This window comes from Corvus hawaiiensis, chromosome 28 (assembly GCF_020740725.1).
Source record: "Corvus hawaiiensis isolate bCorHaw1 chromosome 28, bCorHaw1.pri.cur, whole genome shotgun sequence".
Taxonomy (NCBI): Eukaryota; Metazoa; Chordata; class Aves; order Passeriformes; family Corvidae; genus Corvus; species Corvus hawaiiensis.
The window spans coordinates 3,738,349-3,755,685 of record NC_063240.1 but is presented as its reverse complement, the minus strand read 5'-3'; the positions used below and the strand labels follow the sequence as shown (position 1 = coordinate 3,755,685).

Here is a 17,337-nt window from a genome sequence, read left to right as displayed (position 1 = left end):
TAAAGTTTGTTTTACCAGCGACAGGAAGCGTTTCTTCGGGGGCTCAAAGCTGGGAGAGCTGGGGGTGCTCACCTGGAGAGGAGAAGGCTCCAGGGAGAGCTCAGAGCCCCTTGCAGGGCCTAAAGGGGCTCCAGGAGAGCTGCAGAGGGACTGGGGACAAGGCATGGAGGGCCAGGACACAGGGAATGGCTTCCCAGTGCCAGAGGGCAGCAATGGATGGGATCTTGGGCAGGAATTGTTCCCTGGGAGGGTGGGCAGGCCCTGGCACAGGGTGCCCAGAGCAGCTGGGGCTGCCCCTGGATCCCTGGCAGTCTCCAAGGCCAGGCTGGGATAGTGGAAGGTGTCCCTGCCCATGGAACAAGATGAGGTTTAAGGTCCCTCCCAACCCAAATTCTGTGACTCTATAAAAGCTGGATGAGACTCGAGGTTTCTGCTCCACGGCCACATTGCAGATGTACAGTCAGGAAGAACCCCCCCGTGCCCTCAGGACACGCCAAGGTCAGCTTTTCTGAGGTGATCTTCCTTGTTTTAAACTGGAATACTGAAGTTGCATTGCTGAGGGGGCTTTTCAGTGGCTTGAAAGCGAGTGGGATTCCTGCAGACCAAGAAAACAGATCCCAAACGAAATTAAAACAACAGCAAAACCAGAACAAGACCAAAAAATCCCTCAGCAGAAGGGCTTGGGAGTACTGTCTGGGAAGGAGAGTGGCTTTTGGAGGCAGGAGATTGGCAGGGAGGAAAATTGAGTTTGAAATGTGTTGTCAGGGCAGCTCTGTGATCATGGGGGTGTGGATTTCTCTGTGAGAAACAAAACCTCTCGTGGGAATTCCTGAGGATTGTGCAGGAACAACCGGCAGGAATCTGCAAACCAGAGAATTCTTTGGAGAGCTGATTGGGACAAATTGTAATGCTGAGACTTTCTTGTGTAATCCCCACTGTTCCCATCCCTTCAGAGCTCTGGAGCGATCCCAGAACTTCTTCTTGCTCTTTCTGCTCCATCTGAGCTGCCTGGTTTTGGGAACACCCAAATTCCAGAGCTCTCCTGGGATTCAGCTCCAGCCATGAGGCTCTGGAAGGGAAGCTTAACTTCAACCACCTCCTGGTGGAAATCCTGAACGTTTCCAGGTAGGACTTGAGGCCATCTGACCTCACTCATGTCCCTGTGGGTGCCACAGCTTTGTCATAGTCACCTTGGCTGAACTGACTCCTTGTGCCACCGGCATTTGGTGGATCATCCTTTAAATGCGGGGTAGATTTGGGGTAGATCCCACTAATTTGCCCTAAAGCCGGCCTTAAACTCAATCCTAAGATTCAACATTTAGACTTGGGGGTGAATTTCACTTGTAACACAGCAAAGGTGTCCCTAAAAAACCTGCAGAAGTCCTGGAATTCCCTGAAGGAGCTTTTAAAGCTTCCCACACCTGTCTGACTCTTCCCTCAGGCCCAGCAGTATCTGCAGTTGGAATGTCATGGATTTTTCTTCCAGGCTGGAAAAGGAGTAGCTGGAGGTTTGGGAATTACCTGGAAGTGCTTGAAATAAGGCTGTGAATGTCAATTGAATTTTCCCCTCCTTAATTGTTCTGTGTGAAGCTGAACTGGCAGGCGGATGGCAGCAGCTCTGACTTTTTTTGGTGTGTGTGTTCCAGAGCTTTTCTGGATGTTTCCTGGAGGAAACATCTTGGTGAGCGAATCCCAGTTTCAGTGGTGCATTGGGAGTGTGAGCTCTGGCTCAAGAAATAATCCAGGATTGCAAATTCCACAGGAGCTTGTGAGAATTGGCATTATCTGCGGGCAAGGGTCCATGGGAGGAGGAGGAAACTCTTCCTGGCATCCCACAAAGCTCCCGAGCACGAATTACTGAGCTGAACTAATGAGTTTGCTGATCAGAAGTGCCTCATCTGAGTTTTAATGGTGCTCGACATAGAAGGGTTATTTGAATTTATGGTGGTGTCTCTTCGTTCTTGTGGCAGAGTAGTTTGGAAGATCATTTTTAAGACATCCCATCTCATTCATTAATGAAGGAAATTCAGGTTTTACCATGAGTAATGTCTTATCTCAAGTTGCAATAGTATAAGAAGACTCTTTTCATATGGAAATCCTCCAAGTCTTCAGCATTTCTTCTTGTACTCTTTGAACTTGATTTACATTTTCCCAACAGAATTGACTGAAAACCCTGCTTCAGATGAGGAGGGCTCACCACTAATGGAATATAAGGCTCTGTAATATTTTCATCATTACATAAACCCCACATTTAAATATCCTGCTCTTCTGGCCAGAACGCTTTGCTGAGCAGATGCTTCTTAATGAGCTCTTTCCAGTGACACCGAGGCCTTGATTTACAATGCATGAAACCCAGGAATACTTCAAACTGTTCCTCCCCACACGCATCACACTGCACTGACTTCCATCTGCCATCCTATTGCCCAGCTGAGCCTTTTTTTCTGTCCTTTCAAAGTTCCTCCAAATCCTCTCATATCAGGGACCATTCAAAACTCTCTCACATTGAAATAATTTTCTCTAAGCCATAATTTGCTGCCATCCCCCATTCACTCCTCACTGAATCTATGCAGGAATTCTGCCTCTTGCAAGAATTGCTGGGCTCTGGAGCTGCTCATCTCTTTCCATGCTGAAAGTTGACTCTAAATTCTACATTTTGGGGTTTTATCTCTTGAAACCTGGTTGAGAGAGCTGGGGGTGCTCACCTGGCGAGGGGAAGGCTCCAGAGAGAGCTCCGAGCCCCTTGCAGGGCCTAAAGGGGCTCCAGGAGAGCTGCAGAGGGACTGGGGACAAGGCATGGAGGGCCAGGACCCAGGGAATGGCTTCCCAGGGCCAGAGGGCAGCAATGGATGGGATCTTGGGAAGGAATTGTTCCCTGGGAGGGTGGTGAGGCCCTGGCCCAGGGTGCCCAGAGCAGCTGGGGCTGCCCCTGGATCCCTGGCAGTGCCTAAGGCCAGGCTGGACATTGGGGCTGGGAGCAGCCTGGGACAGTGGGAGGTGTCCCTGGAATGAGGGGAGTGTTGGAATGAGATGATCCTTCAGGTCCCTTCCAGCCCAAACCATTCCATGGCTCAGCAATGATTCCATGGCTCATTTCTAACCAGTGAGAGAAGGTTTCACCATGGATATCTTTAACCACACAACTGGGACAGCACCACACCGCTCTCACCGGAGCAGCTTTGAGCGTCCATCTCCTCACCAGTGGCCCCTGGAATAAAACAGGGATATAAAAATGCCCATGAGGAGTTGTGGATGGAGCAGATTCCCACCCTGTGTGTAGCACTTGGCTCATGGTTGCCATGGCCTGTGTTCCCCAGGATTCCTTCAGCACTCGTCATTTATTTGCTCTGCCGGAGTGAGAAGCTTTGGGAAAACTCTGAGATGAAGAGAGCAAACAGGAGCACAAACAGAGGCTCCACCAGCCGGCTCTGGGATGCTCCCTCCTCCCAGGATCCTCACTCTCGGGGCCGTGCCCAAGAACAATGAGTGGTTCTCAGAGCTCTGTTTGGTCAGGGCTGAACTCTCTGTATCTTTGGGGTGGTTTCAGGTTGAAAGGCTGGGCCGTGCACCCTTCAGCCACTGGTTTCACTGGTGTGGTTCTCGGGAGGGTGCATGGGCTGCAGGGCAGCTTGGGAGGGAACAGCGGTGACACCTTGCTCAAGGGAAGAGGTTTTCAGGGAGATCAAGAACCTGGTGGGAGGTGGGTGTTAGAACAGCACCTTCACCCCAAAGGGTGGGATTGATGGAGACCAAGGCGAAGGCTGGAGTCAGGAATGACACACAGCAGGCCTGGGACAGACGGATTTGCTCAAGGCCAGACCTCAGGTCCTCTCCCAGAACAGGAGGGGTGAGAAGAGGATGTGCATGTCCTGAGACCCCAGTGCTCCCAGTGCCTCATTGGCAATGAGTCAGGGGAGCTTTAGGTTGGATCTCAGGGAAAGGTTCTTCCCCCCGAGGCTGCTGGGCACTGCCCAGGCTCCCCAGGGAATGGGCCCGGCCCCGAGGCTGCCAGAGCTGCAGGAGCGTTTGGACAGCGCTCTCAGGGATGCCCAGGCTGGGGTTGTTGGGGTGTCTGTGCAGGGCCAGGGGCTGCACTGATGATCCCTGAGGGTCCCTTCCAGCTCGGAATATTCCATGATCCCATAATTGTCACATACCAGTTCCATTACCCACATTCATCTTTTGCCTCTCCTTTTGCAGGTTTGCTGGCCCAGAGGTAGCTGCCAGTTGAAGTCCCTCAGAATACTTTATATTTCAATATCTTCCTATCCTTTTTTTCCTTCCTATCCCTTTTCCCCTTTTTTGTGCCCATAACAATCATCCCCAGGATGAGGATGACAAGAACCCCAGGAAAATTCTTCTAAACACAAATGGTTTCAGCAGCTCCCTTTGTCCAGGAGATGCCATAAAACTGCTGCAGGTTTTTGTCTCCCCTTCAATGAATGACCAGAATCCCTTCATCCTGTGTCCAGTCATCACCAACTGAAGGTCTTCCACCTGAATTTTAACTTCCCAGCTGGCCTTACATCCAATATCTCACTGAAAGTCCAGGATGAGTCACATTTACTGCTTTATCAAAGGCTGTAGGAGAGGGAGCAGTGACTGCTGTGCCAGTGCATAAAATATCCCCCTTTCCTTTAGACCTGGATTAGAAATATCAGGATTGCCAGACAAGCAAATGGTGCAAAACTCTGTCACCTTGCATTTGGGTTTGTGGGGATCATGGGAAAGGACAGCAGAGTTGCCCTGAGGATGGAGAAGCTTGAAATGAGCAGGAACAGCAGGAAAAGGGAACACAGAGGCATCACCATCATGAAACGAAGTGGAGAAAGGGGATTTTGCCAAAAGGCAGCTCCATGGGAGGCAGGCAGAGCTTCCATGCCCAGATCCATGTTGGGAGAATCCCGAGCTGCAGGAGCTCCAGCCCACACCACATCTGTTCCTGCCTTTGTTCCTTCTGATTAATATTCTTTAATATCCTAAAAATATCTTCACTGAAAGGGTGGCCAGGCAGTGGGAGAGGCTGCCCAGGGAAGTGGTGGAATCCCCATCCCTGGAAAAAACTAGTGGATGGGGCACTTGGTAGATCTGGTTGAAGGTTGGACTTGATGTTCTTGGAGGTCATTTCCAACCTTAATGATTCTGTGTCTCATTATACCAAACTTAGGGAATTTCCTTATCCAAAAAGGTCAGTTGAAAAGCAGGAATGAGGCCTGGATAAACCTCCCAAGCTGAGCCGCTGGTAGCAGAGGGCTGGCACAGCACAAAGCTCCTGGTTGAGGTGACATGAAAGATTTCAGCTTGCCCGAGTCTGAATAATTGAGCTGACATGATCAGATCATCTTTTGATGGTCTAATTGAATTACGTGCATTTCTAAAAGCTTTTCTCAGTGGAGCTAATGAGTTTTATGTCTGTACTGAGCCAGGCAGACCCAGCCAGGGCTCCAACCTTCCTGTAATGGATCTAAACAGGACAAGGGCTCAGCCAAGAATTCTAACCCCAATTATCAAAGGTTCATTTCAGTTCCTCCCTTCTGGTGACTGCTCAGAACCTTGTCGCAGTAGGATTCCCTGTGACTTCTTTGGGATGTGGGATATTATTTATCAGGGTGTTTCCTGGACAGTCTGAAGAGCTGAAAAGGGAAGATGCCTTTGCTTTTATGGGATCCAAGCTGGTTTCCATCATCCCAAGGGATGAATTCCTAAGCTCACGTAACTAAAAGAAGGTCAATGAGATAAAAGGAAGATTTTTTACAAGGAGGGTGGGCAGGCCCTGGCACAGGGTGCCCAGAGCAGCTGTGGCTGCCCCTGGATCCCTGGCAGTGGCCAAGGCCAGGCTGGACATTGGGGCTTGGAGCAGCCTGGGACAGTGGGAGGTGTCCCTGCCCATGGCAGGAGGTGGATCTTTAGAAATCTTTTAAAGATTCCCTCCCACCCAAACCATTCCATAACTCTGTGGATGTTGTGAGCTGAACATCAACCCTATAAGAACAGACTCCTTTCACTCACTTTCCTGATCTTGGAGTAGAGGCAAAAGACAGGCTGAATGTAAAAAATGTGTTTATTCCATCAGGGAAAGTGTCTACAGAGATGGCGAGGTGCCAGTTCCAGCACCTCCACCTGAACTTCAGCCCCAGGAGGAACTAAAAGTGTCGAAACCTTTGTGGTGGGAAGTTTGCTCAGCCCGGAGTGTCAGCTCGGAAATCCACCCTGTGTTTGCCTTCGGATGAGCTTTGTGCCATCAATTGTTCTGAAAACAGGGATTTATAGCCATGGGAACCTCGGGGATGTGAGGGGAGGCTCAGAGGTTCCTCCTCCACCTCATTCACCTTCAGTGCTGATGGACACTGTCCCTTTGACCATCCAAATCTCTGCTGGTGGAGGCTGCAAGTCGTGGGAAGCTTCAGCTGTGAGGGGAGAGCAGGTGCAGGTTCCTCCAGGGTTACTACAGAGTTACTACTGCCACACACAGCCCTGTCTGTGTCTGCCTCGCTGTCATTGTCACTGCACCTTTGTCTGCTGCAAACCGAGCCCAGCCACAGCCTGGCCAGGATGGGAACACCCCTGGAATCAAAGCCAGCGTTCAGGGATTTCAGAGGATCATGGAATGGTTTGGGCTGGAAGGGACCTTAAAGCCCATCCAGTGCCACCCCTGCCATGGGCAGGGACACCTCCCACTGTCCCAGGCTGCTCCAAGCCCCAATGTCCAGCCTGGCCTTGGGCACTGCCAGGGATCCAGGGGCAGCCCCAGCTGCTCTGGGCACCCTGTGCCAGGGCCTGCCCACCCTCCCAGGGAACAATTCCTGCCCAAGATCCCATCCAGCCCTGCCCTCTGGCACTGGGAAGCCATTCCCTGGGTCCTGGCCCTCCATGCCTTGTCCCCAGTCCCTCTGCAGCTCTCCTGGAGCCCCTTTAGGCCCTGCAAGGGGCTCTGAGCTCTCCCTGGAGCCTTCTCCTCTCCAGGTGAGCACCCGCAGCTCTCCCAGCCTGGCTCCAGAGCAGAGGGGCTCCAGCCCTGCAGCAGCTCCGTGGCCTCCTCTGGACTGGCTCCAGCAGCTCCACATCCTTCTCATGCTGGGGGTTCCAGAGTTGGAGGCAGCACTGGGGGGTCCCATGGCAGCAGAGCAGAGGGGCAGAATCCCCTCCCTGGACACTCCAGCCCAGCACAGGGGGGGGTTTCTGGGCTGCCAACACCCAGCCAAGACACCTCAAGCTTCTTGTCCACCCCCACCCCAAGTCCTGCTCCCCAGGGCTGTGATTTCCCTGCTGCCAAACCTTTTACCCCCTTGTTCTTGGTGCTGCAGCATCCCACAGTGATCTGGAACCAGCACGAGGATCGGGCCTGCAAAGTTCATGGAAGCATCTGACACATCCCCTGAAAACGTGGGGAATTATCCCCTCCTGCCCCTCCAGAGAGCTCTGCTGCCTTGCAAGAGAGAGATCCAGCTGGAATTTTTAAAACCTCTTGTTTACAGTACCCATGTAATCAAGACAGGATCCATTCCCTGGCCTGTTCCTTCGTGGCAGAACTGAAAAGTTTTCCTTGGCTTTTTTCTTTCTAGGAACAAAGTCAGTCTTTGGAATACTCAATTTCAGCGTGAAGAGCCTGGATGGATTTTGACAAGACTGGTTCAGTTTGCCACGGCTGTGATCTTGAGACAAGGATTTGACAATGGATCAGTGTGGAATTTAACAGCATAACAAATGACAAAACCCATCTCCAGAAAATGACACCCTGAGGTAAATGGATGCTTTTCTTTCAGAGGAAAAAAAAAATAATAAAAAGCCTGGACAGGAAAGGTGAACCTTATCAGCTTGTGCAGGAGAAATCATAACATTTACATGAAATTCCTGTTGAAATTCTCCTGAGGTATCGCGCTCCTATAAAGACCTGTCATTCCCAGGCACTCCACAGGGATTAGCAACTTCATGGGAAGGAGCCAGTGTGATTCTTGAGGTTTGAAGATCAACAATGAATGAATAAATCAATAAAAGCAGAAAAATTTATGCTCTCTGAACAGTGCACTCCTGCATTTGCAGCCACTTGCTTCCACGTGGGCAGAGGCCACTGGACCTTTACAAACCAAGCCAGATTTTCTCAAACCGGTCATGGGGCTCAGGGATTGAAAGGTCACCTGGGTGTACCCAAAGGGATGGTCCTGGTGTGCTCTCCCAGCACAGGGAACCCCCAAACCTCTCTGTTCCCACCCCCAGCAGGAGGGGCTGTACCTGAACACAATTCATCTTCTGGTTTGATCTGCTGGCAGCCCTTGGTCAGAGCTGGGGGTCAGCACGGCCTCGTGGGCCCAGGCCACTGATGAGCAGGAGCTCTCCTGACTCCTTTTACTTAAAAATCAATCTCTGCCTGTGTTCCCATCCCCTCTGATCCTTCAGGATCCCTCCAGACTGGCTTTTACTCTTTATTTCAGAGACCAAACCTTCCAAAGCCTTTCCCATGTCGAGCCTGTTCTCCTGAACACCGCGACACCGAAGTTCCGGCTCTTTCTGTAACTCCAGCTCTCCCTGCACAGCTCCCTCCTCTCTCACTCCTCCCTCCTCTCTCACTCCTCACCGCTTCCCCAGGGACACTGCAGCTCTTTCCTGCTCCTCAGCACTGCCTTTCATCTCCTCCTGTTCCCTCTGGACCCCCTCCCCTGCCCACGTCAGCAGGAACACTGCAGCAAGCAGCCAGTGCCCTCCAGGCCACATCCATGAGTTGGAATCATCTCTCCAAACCCCGTGTCCTTGGGAAATAACAGCTGAGTGGCGGTGTTGGCACGGAGGGGACAGAGCAGCCCCTCTCCATTTGCTGACTCGGCCCTCGCCTGGCCCTCCTCGGGGGGGGGGGGGGGGGGGGGGGGGGGACACGGCGTGACAAAGGTGACAATGCAGGCAGGTCCTGCCTCAGTCAGCACTTTCAGAGACGAGGTCACCTCTGCTCCGGCTCTGGGAGTCAGATGCTCTTTGTTCCACGTCCTTGGAGAGGCTGCAAGGAGGCTCAGGGCCTTGGAGAGCTGGACTTTGGGAGCCAGGAGAAGAAGGGGCTGCTGGCAGCTGTCCTGTGTGCCAGGCTGTGGGCACTGGACCTCTCCGTGCTGTCCTCCACGGCCTGGCTGGCTTGGAGCAGTTGCTGCAGTCGTTCCCATGCCAGGTCGCACAGTTTGGAACATCTCTATGTGTGGGACAGCCTCGTCCAGGACTGCAGAGCTCTTGTGGAGTGACCCAGCTGTGTGTCCCCTGACTCAGGGGATTCCTACGTCCCCTCCCCTTTTGGTGGCCACTTGACTGTCCAGCTGGTGTGGGGCTGCCTGTCCAGCTGAGTGACCACAGGGGACATGGTTCTGTCCTTAGAAGGGCAGGGTTAGATGGGATATTGGGAAGAAATTCTTCCCAGATGCTCGTGCTGGTTCCAGATCACTGTGGGATGCTGCAGCACCAAGAACAAGGGGGTAAAAGGTTTGGCAGCAGGGAAATCACAGCCCTGGGGAGCAGGACTTGGGGTGGGGGTGGACAAGAAGCTTGAGGTGTCTTGGCTGGGTGTTGGCAGCCCAGAAACCCCCCCTGTGCTGGGCTGGAGTGTCCAGGGAGGGGATTCTGCCCCTCTGCTCTGCTGCCATGGGACCCCCCAGTGCTGCCTCCAGCTCTGGAACCCCCAGCATGAGAAGGACGTGGAGCTGCTGGAGCCAGTCCAGAGGAGGCCACGGAGCTGCTGCAGGGCTGGAGCCCCTCTGCTCTGGAGCCAGGCTGGGAGAGCTGCGGGTGCTCACCTGGAGAGGAGAAGGCTCCAGGGAGAGCTCCGAGCCCCTGGCAGGGCCTAAAGGGGCTCCAGGAGAGCTGCAGAGGGACTGGGGACAAGGCATGGAGGGACAGGACCCAGGGAATGGCTTCCCAGTGCCAGAGGGCAGGGCTGGATGGGATCTTGGGCAGGAATTGTTCCCTGGGAGGGTGGGCAGGCCCTGGCACAGGGTGCCCAGAGCAGCTGGGGCTGCCCCTGGATCCCTGGCAGTGCCCAAGGCCAGGCTGGACATTGGGGCTTGGAGCAGCCTGGGACAGTGGGAGGTGTCCCTGCCCATGGCAGGGGTGGAACGGGATGGGATTTAAGGTCCCTTCCAGCCCAAAGCATCCCAGGGTTCTGACACTCCCCTGCTGCAGGAGGCAGCTCTGTGTCCTGAGGAAGCCTCGCTCTATCCTTAAATATTAATGATGATGTTCAGTGGAGCCGCCTCACTCCGAGCTCACATCCAGGGCAACAGTCAGGCTTTTTTTATCTTCACTTGCCATCTGCTCTTTCCTCAAATCATTTATAAAGGAGAGGCCCTCACATTCAGGAAAATCATCTGATAAATAAACACCCTGTTACACGGTGATACCTTTTATTGGGCTGTTAACTGCTCGAGCTGTGCAAGGTAAATAGGTTTAATTAGTGATTAGACATTCCTTTTTTAACATTTACAAGAGTCTAATCATCATTCTCCTTGCATAGGCAGGCTCAGAATTTTAAGCAGGGCACAGACTCCTCTCCTGTGCTGCCAGGAGGGTCCCATGAATAATTTAAGACCACATTGTCTTCTGGCCCTCAAAGGAAATACCAATATTTTGCTCCCACTTCCTGAACTCCTGTCCATGAAGGATCGATTGTATTCCCGTGGGAGCTGACTCTGCCAGGAGATGCACGGCCTGGAGTGGAATCTGTCCTTTTTCCATGGCTCTGGGGATCTTTTACAAGTCTCAGGAGGAGCAGGGTCAGCCAAAACAGGGCAGAGCAGGCGCTGCTGCCACAGTGACATCGAGAGGGGTCTGAGCCTCCAACACTCCCCCAGCAGCTCCTGTCAGCCCCAGCAGTTCTGTTCTCTGGAGGCAGCGCCTGGACATTTCTTTACAAAGTTCTGGGCACCAGCAAGGTCCCTCGGGTCATTCAGCTGCCACAGGGCTTTGTTGTGGCCTCTCTGAGGAGCGTGAATTGTCCTCAGGGGCAGGGGCTGAGCTCTGCTCTGGGACAGGGACAGGAGCCCAGGGAACGGCTGGAGCTGTGTCAGGGCTGGGATGGAGCTCAGGGAAAGGTTCTTCCCCCCGAGGCTGCTGGGCACTGCCCGGGCTCCCCAGGGAATGGGCCCGGCCCCGAGGCTGCCAGAGCTGCAGGAGCGTTTGGACAGCGCTCTCAGGGATGCCCAGGCTGGGGTTGTTGGGGTGTCTGTGCAGGGCCAGGGGCTGCACTGATGATCCCTGAGGGTCCCTTCCAGCTCAGGATATTCCAGGATTCTGTGATTTGGCAGCTGCCTGTTCTGGCTCCCTGCATTCCCACAGGAACCAATCAAAAAGTGTTGAAAACTGCAAACAAATTTAGGGACACCAGTTCAAAAGGCCTTGGGAACTGCCAATGTCCCACCCAAACCAGTGCCCTTCTTGTCCATCTTGTGCTGGGCAGCAGCAAGGGGCTGCTGGAGATGGAGCAGAGCTCGCCCCTCATGAGGAAGCTGAGGAACAGCAGGAATTCCTGCTCCTCGGGAAGATTTTCCTAACAAAATCAATCCTGTTCAGAAGATGGAACATCCCACCCCAGAGAAGGTTTCTCCTGACTGTTTGCCTGGCACAGGAATGCTGATGGAGCTGAATGCCAATTCCTTCTGGAGCCAGAGATGGATCTGAGAGCAGCTCAGGGCCAGGGCTGGGGCTGAGCACAGGGCAGGAGGGACCCCTTCCCTCGGGAATAGCTCAGGATCCACCCTGCATCCCTGCAAAGGTGATGATGCCTGGGAGGGAGACTGAGGCCTCACTGCTGCTCCAGGCAGCACCTGGAGGAGAGGCATGAGGAGGGTTTTCCTTAAAAAAACCCTGGTCTTTGCCTTAGCTAAAGGAGGGTGGAGTTAAACTCAGACACGGAGGGGAAAGGAGAAGGAGAAAGAGAAGGAAAGAGTGAAAGAAGAAATCAAAAAGTTGGAGGAGAGAAATACAACCAGAAAAGGGGCTCTCAACTGGCCACAAATATGAAACACCAGTAGATATTTAAACTGTAGGGCAAGGAGCAACTTTTCTCCCTTGGCTCTGCAGTGGTAGCCAGAAGAGGACACTGGGCAGGACACGGGGACACAGCCAGGGAGGGCACCAAGGGAAAGGGGGGATTCTGCCCCTTTGCCCCGCTCAGCTGAGACCCCACCTGCAGAGCTGCCCCAGCCCTGAGGAACAACATCAGGAGCACGGGGAGCTGCTGGAGCCACTCCAGAGGAGGCCACGGAGCTGCTGCAGGGCTGGAGCCCCTCTGCTCTGGAGCCAGGCTGGGAGAGCTGCGGGTGCTCACCTGGAGAGGAGAAGGCTCCAGGGAGAGCTCCGAGCCCCTTGCAGGGCCTAAAGGGGCTCCAGGAGAGCTGCAGAGGGACTGGGGACAGGGAATGGAGGGACAGGACCCAGGGAATGGCTTCCCAGTGCCAGAGGGCAGGGCTGGATGGGATCTTGGGCAGGAATTGTTCCCTGGGAGGGTGGGCAGGCCCTGGCACAGGGTGCCCAGAGCAGCTGGGGCTGCCCCTGGATCCCTGGCAGTGCCCAAGGCCAGACTGGACATTGGGGCTGGGAGCAGCCTGGGACAGTGGGAGGTGTCCCTGCCATGGCAGGGGTGGAATGGGATGTTCTTAAAGGTCCTTTCCAACCCAAACCATTCCAGGATTCCACAAACTCACACGTGCACACCCTGGGAAGGCAGGACCCCAGGGGCCCATAAAAACAGGATTAATGGTCCCTCTCAGCAGAGTGAGGAGCTCTGTGTGCGTAAATAACTTTTATTCCCGGGCTCACCAATCCATCTCTGGCTGTTCCTGGCAGCGGATCCAGAGTGCAGCTCAGGAATCAGCAGTTCCACCCGGCTACCCCGGGATCCGAGCTGTCAGCTCCCCTGGCCCCGAGGACCATTACCCCTGGATTTGTTCCCTGGATATCAATCAGGCTGCTCCCTCCTGGGCACTCTGCCTGAAATAACAGCAGTCAAACCCCCACCATAAACTCCAGGTTCACGGTGCTGAAGGGACAGGATTCCTACTGGCTGTAGCAGGTTGTGAAATTTAAGGGCCAGATCCTCGAGCTGCTGCATTGTCTGGCCAGGATCCAGCAGATAAATAAGCTGCTGTTTCATCTCCAGCCAGCGAATCGCCCCAAATAAAATCAATAAGATTAATCTCATTAATTGGGTAGATACAGGACCTACCTCTGCATGCCCAGCACAGCCCTTCTGAGATAAAAACCTTGATTGAACCACAATCTACCCCAAAATATAAGCAAACTTGACTAAAGTCATCTCTTTCCACAAATCCCCGTTCTTGGCAGGAGCCCGGGAGGCAGCTGCAAATTCCTGCAGAGGAGGGGAGCGAGAGGAGCTCTCTGCTCACAGGAGTTCGATCCTCAAAGGAGCTCGGGGCTTCAGCTGCCTCCAGCGGTTCCTCCCACGCTGTCAGGCTTCGAGATTCCACCGGGATTACAGGGAAGTGCTGCTCTCAGAGGTCACCTGCAGTGCCACCGAGCCCTGGGGGGAAGAGCAAAGGGAGGGAGGAGGAAGAACTCCCTGACAGCTCCATCCCTAAAAGCATTCCCTGCTACTGGAGGAGACGTAAAGCATCCCCTTGGTTCTCCTTCCTCTCTCCTCCTCCCACCTGCAGAGCTGGGGAACAACATCAGGAGCACGGGGAGCTGCTGGAGCCACTCCAGAGGAGGCCACGGAGATGCCCCAAGGGCTGGAGCCCCTCTGCTCCAGAGCCAGGCTGGGAGAGCTGGGGGTGCTCACCTGGAGAGGAGAAGGCTCCAGGGAGAGCTCCGAGCCCCTTGCAGGGCCTAAAGGGGCTCCAGGAGAGCTGCAGAGGGACTGGGGACAGGGAATGGAGGGACAGGACACAGGGAATGGCTTCCAGAGAGCAGAGGTAGGTGGGATATTCGTGGTGATGCAGAACCCTCTTCCTGCTGGGCAGCTCTGGGTGAGTTAAACCTTGTGTGCCTCAGTTTCCCTGGAATTTTGGCTGTCTCTGCAGAGCCCAGCTGAGCCCAGGTGGAGCCCTCCCTGCCCAGCCCTGTGGGTGAAGCCTTTTTGGGGCAGAAAGATTTGATCTCCCCATGTAAACCCTGTTGGAGGGCAGGAGGTGCCTGCACAAAGCCCCCTGAGCTCCGAGGCTCCATCCCTGCTCCACCCCCTCCTGCTCTGTGATACCCCAAGGATTCTGAGCCCCTGGAGCAACCTGGTCTCTCTGCAGTGGGATGCAGAGGGGAGCAGGGCACAGCAAAGTGCAGGGGTGTCACCAAGGAGTGGTTTGGGTTATTTCAGCAGCCCCAGACTCTCCAGAGCTTCCACAAAACACAGATTTGTTCAGGGACAGGACAGCCCACACCACCTTTCCTCTCTCCTCCTTTACCCCCTAATGAAAAACATCTCCAAGCTAAATTAACTTCTGCCTCCCAGCACACCCAGCCCTGAGGGCAATTAAAGAAACATAATGAATCTGCTCCTTTTTTTTTTTTTAAGGCAATTAACTTGAAGCAGATCCAAAGGTGAACTTTGTAGCTTTTACAAATTACTCATGACTCCGAAAATGACTCCGAAATGGCATTGGGAGGGGAGGGCACTGCTGGGTCAGAAGTTCTTGAAGCACTTTCAGGTGCAGCTGCCCGTGTGAAGGTGGGCAGGAAGCTGCAGGTGAGGACGTGGTCTCTGGGGCACCATAATTCAGCCTCGCTGATGGAGATGGGCAGTTGTCACCTCTGCTGAGCTTCTCAATCCCCTCCCTGGCTGCCCTCACACGGATCTTGCCAAGGGATGTGGAGAGAAGGCTGGAGGGCAGAGGTTTGGCGCAGACAGGGAGGGGGCAACAGCTCCAGAGTCAGCCCAGGGCCGGGGATCCAGGAGTGTGCAGAGGTTGGAGATGACTCTGAGAAAGGCCAGCGAGGTCTAAGGGTGGGCTGGTGAAATAAATTGGAATTACATTTTTCACTTCGATCTGTTCGTATTTGTTTCTCCTTGGTGTTGGAAAGGGGTGAGTTAAAATGGGATGGGATGGGATGGGATGGGATGGGATGGGATGGGATGGGATGGGATGGGAAGTTGTTTTAGAATGTCCAGCTCTTAAAATTGTCTTATACCAAGGCAGTTGTTCACACCCAGTAAAACCACCTTGAAAGGGACCATTAATGCCATTTCTGGAGGAGCAGAGCTGTCCCTCGGCCCAGCCCTCCCAGGGTGTGAGTTCATGGGATGGTTTGGGTTGGAGGGACCTTAAAGCTCATCCAGTGCCACCCCCTGCCATGGGCAGGGACACCTTCCACTGTCCCAGGCTGCTCCAAGCCCCGTCCAACCTGGCCCTGGACACTGCCAGGGATGGAACCCTGGGAAGGTGGCTCTGGCACCGTGTGGTTCTGCAGGAGGAGGACTCAGCTGGGACACTCAGGGCAGGATTTGTCCCAGACTCTGCTTTTGGCTGCTTTGCCTCTCAGGTTCTGGGGCACACGGGTCCCACCCACCCTGGAGCCACAGCGGGGTCCTGTTGGCAGGGGACTCGCCCACCTCCCCTGAGATGTTCCAAAGCTGCTCCCACTGCTGGGAGCTGGAATCAGGGGAGGCTCCAGCTCAGCCAGAGGAAGCATCTGCAGGGGCAGCTCCTGTTTTCAGCACAGGGCAGAGCCAGGGAGATGGATTTTCCTTTGGTTTTGCTCATTATTCATGTGGATGAAACAAGCTGGAAACCAAAATAATTTTGTTCCACGCTCTGCCTTGGCACCTCCCAGGATTTGACCCTCAGAGGAGCTGCTTTGTTCATTTGGAGCTGGTTTCCTTCCTCCTGATGCCTCTTCCATGAGCTTGTCTGGACATGGGGCAGTCACAGGCCACAGCTGTGCCCACCCTTGGGAAAACCAGCATTTGCACGGAATCATTTTCCCAGCCTTGGGGTTGTTTTTTGCACAGCCTGAAAACCTTTCCAGGCTCAGGCCATGCTGGAAAAGCCTCTCCTGTTGTTACACCTGAAGTTGTTCCAGGAGCACAGAGCCCTGGGGAGCTCTGAGGTGCTGCTGGTGCCAATTCAGCATCCCAGGGTGAGAGAACTTCCCAGGAGCAGCTTCACAACACCACAGGTGGCTGCCCAAGGACAGTGGGAAGGAGGAGGATGTGCTTTATTAATCTGACTCCTCTTTTTCCTGTGTCCAACAGATCAATAAATTCTGGCTGGAAATAAAATCATTACTTGCCTCCTCTTGTGTTCCTGCTCCCCACGGAGCTGTAGATGCCAAAGGAAAGGGAAGTGGATTGTTCCAGCTGGATTTATGGAACAGCTGGAGCTGGGTCAGGGCTGGGCATGGAGCTCAGGGAAAGGTTCTTCCCCCCGAGGCTGCTGGGCACTGCCCAGGCTCCCCAGGGAATGGGCCCGGCCCCGAGGCTGCCAGAGCTGCAGGAGCGTTTGGACAGCGCTCTCAGGGATGCCCAGGCTGGGGTTGTTGGGGTGTCTGTGCAGGGCCAGGGGCTGCACTCATGGTGATGGTGAGACCCCACCTTAGAGCTGCCCCAGCACAGGGAGGACCTGGAGCTGCTGGAGCCAGTCCAGAGGAGGCACCAGGGGGATCAGAGGGATGGAGCAGCTCTGCTGGGAGGAAAGGCTGGGAGAGCTGGGCTTGTTCAGCCTGGAGAAGGCTCTGGGGTGATTTCATTGTGGCCTTCCAGGACCTAAGGGAGCCAGCAAGAAAGATGGAGAGAGACAATTTCCAAGGGCCTGGAGGGACAGGAAAAGGAGGAATGGCTTCCCCCTGCCAGAGAGGAGGTTTAGATTGGATATTAGGAAAAATTTCTTCCCTGTGAGGGTGGGGAGGCCCTGGTTGCCCAGAGCAGCTGTGGCTGCCCCTGGATCCCTGGAAGTGTCCCAAGGCCGGGCTTGGGGAGTACCCTGGGATGGTGGAAGGTGTGGAATGAGAAGGTGGAAGGGGGTGGGATGGGACAATCCTTCAGGTCCCTTCCAGCCCAGACCAGTCTGGGATTCTGTGAAGAGCAACAGCTGCTCACACTGAGCTTTGCAGTAACCCCGAGGAGGGAGCACAGGCAGGATTTTTCCTGCTCAGAAGAGCCAAAGTTGGATCCCTTGGAGCATCTGAAGGGAAAAGCACGGACCTGGCTGCACTCCCAGCTGGGGACAGAGGTCCTGCTGCTGAGCCAGGCGGGCTGGAGAAGTGGTTTGTGCCTGTGAGCAGAGAGCAGCTGCTGCCCTGAGCCTGGCAGAGGCTCCCAGGGCTGAGCCCAGCAGGAGTGCTGAGCTTTTCCCGGAGCCACACGCGGGGAGCGAGCACAGCCCGGCTGTCAGGTGTCTGCAGCAATGGAACGAAGCAAACAAA

General features: G+C 54.3%; 1 protein-coding gene across 1 annotated transcript in view; it reads right to left on the bottom strand.

Annotated features, from left to right (window-relative positions):
* Positions 1-8,454, bottom strand: part of LOC125317656 (cell wall protein DAN4-like) — a gene marked incomplete at its 3' end in the record, with an annotated part of 11,286 nt that extends 2,832 nt beyond the window's left edge. The window contains exon 1 of the mRNA XM_048287540.1: positions 8,436-8,454. Within this exon, the coding sequence (XP_048143497.1) occupies positions 8,436-8,454 (19 nt within the window). The remainder of the gene's footprint in view (positions 1-8,435) is intronic.
* Positions 8,455-17,337: the final 8,883 nt, after the last annotated feature.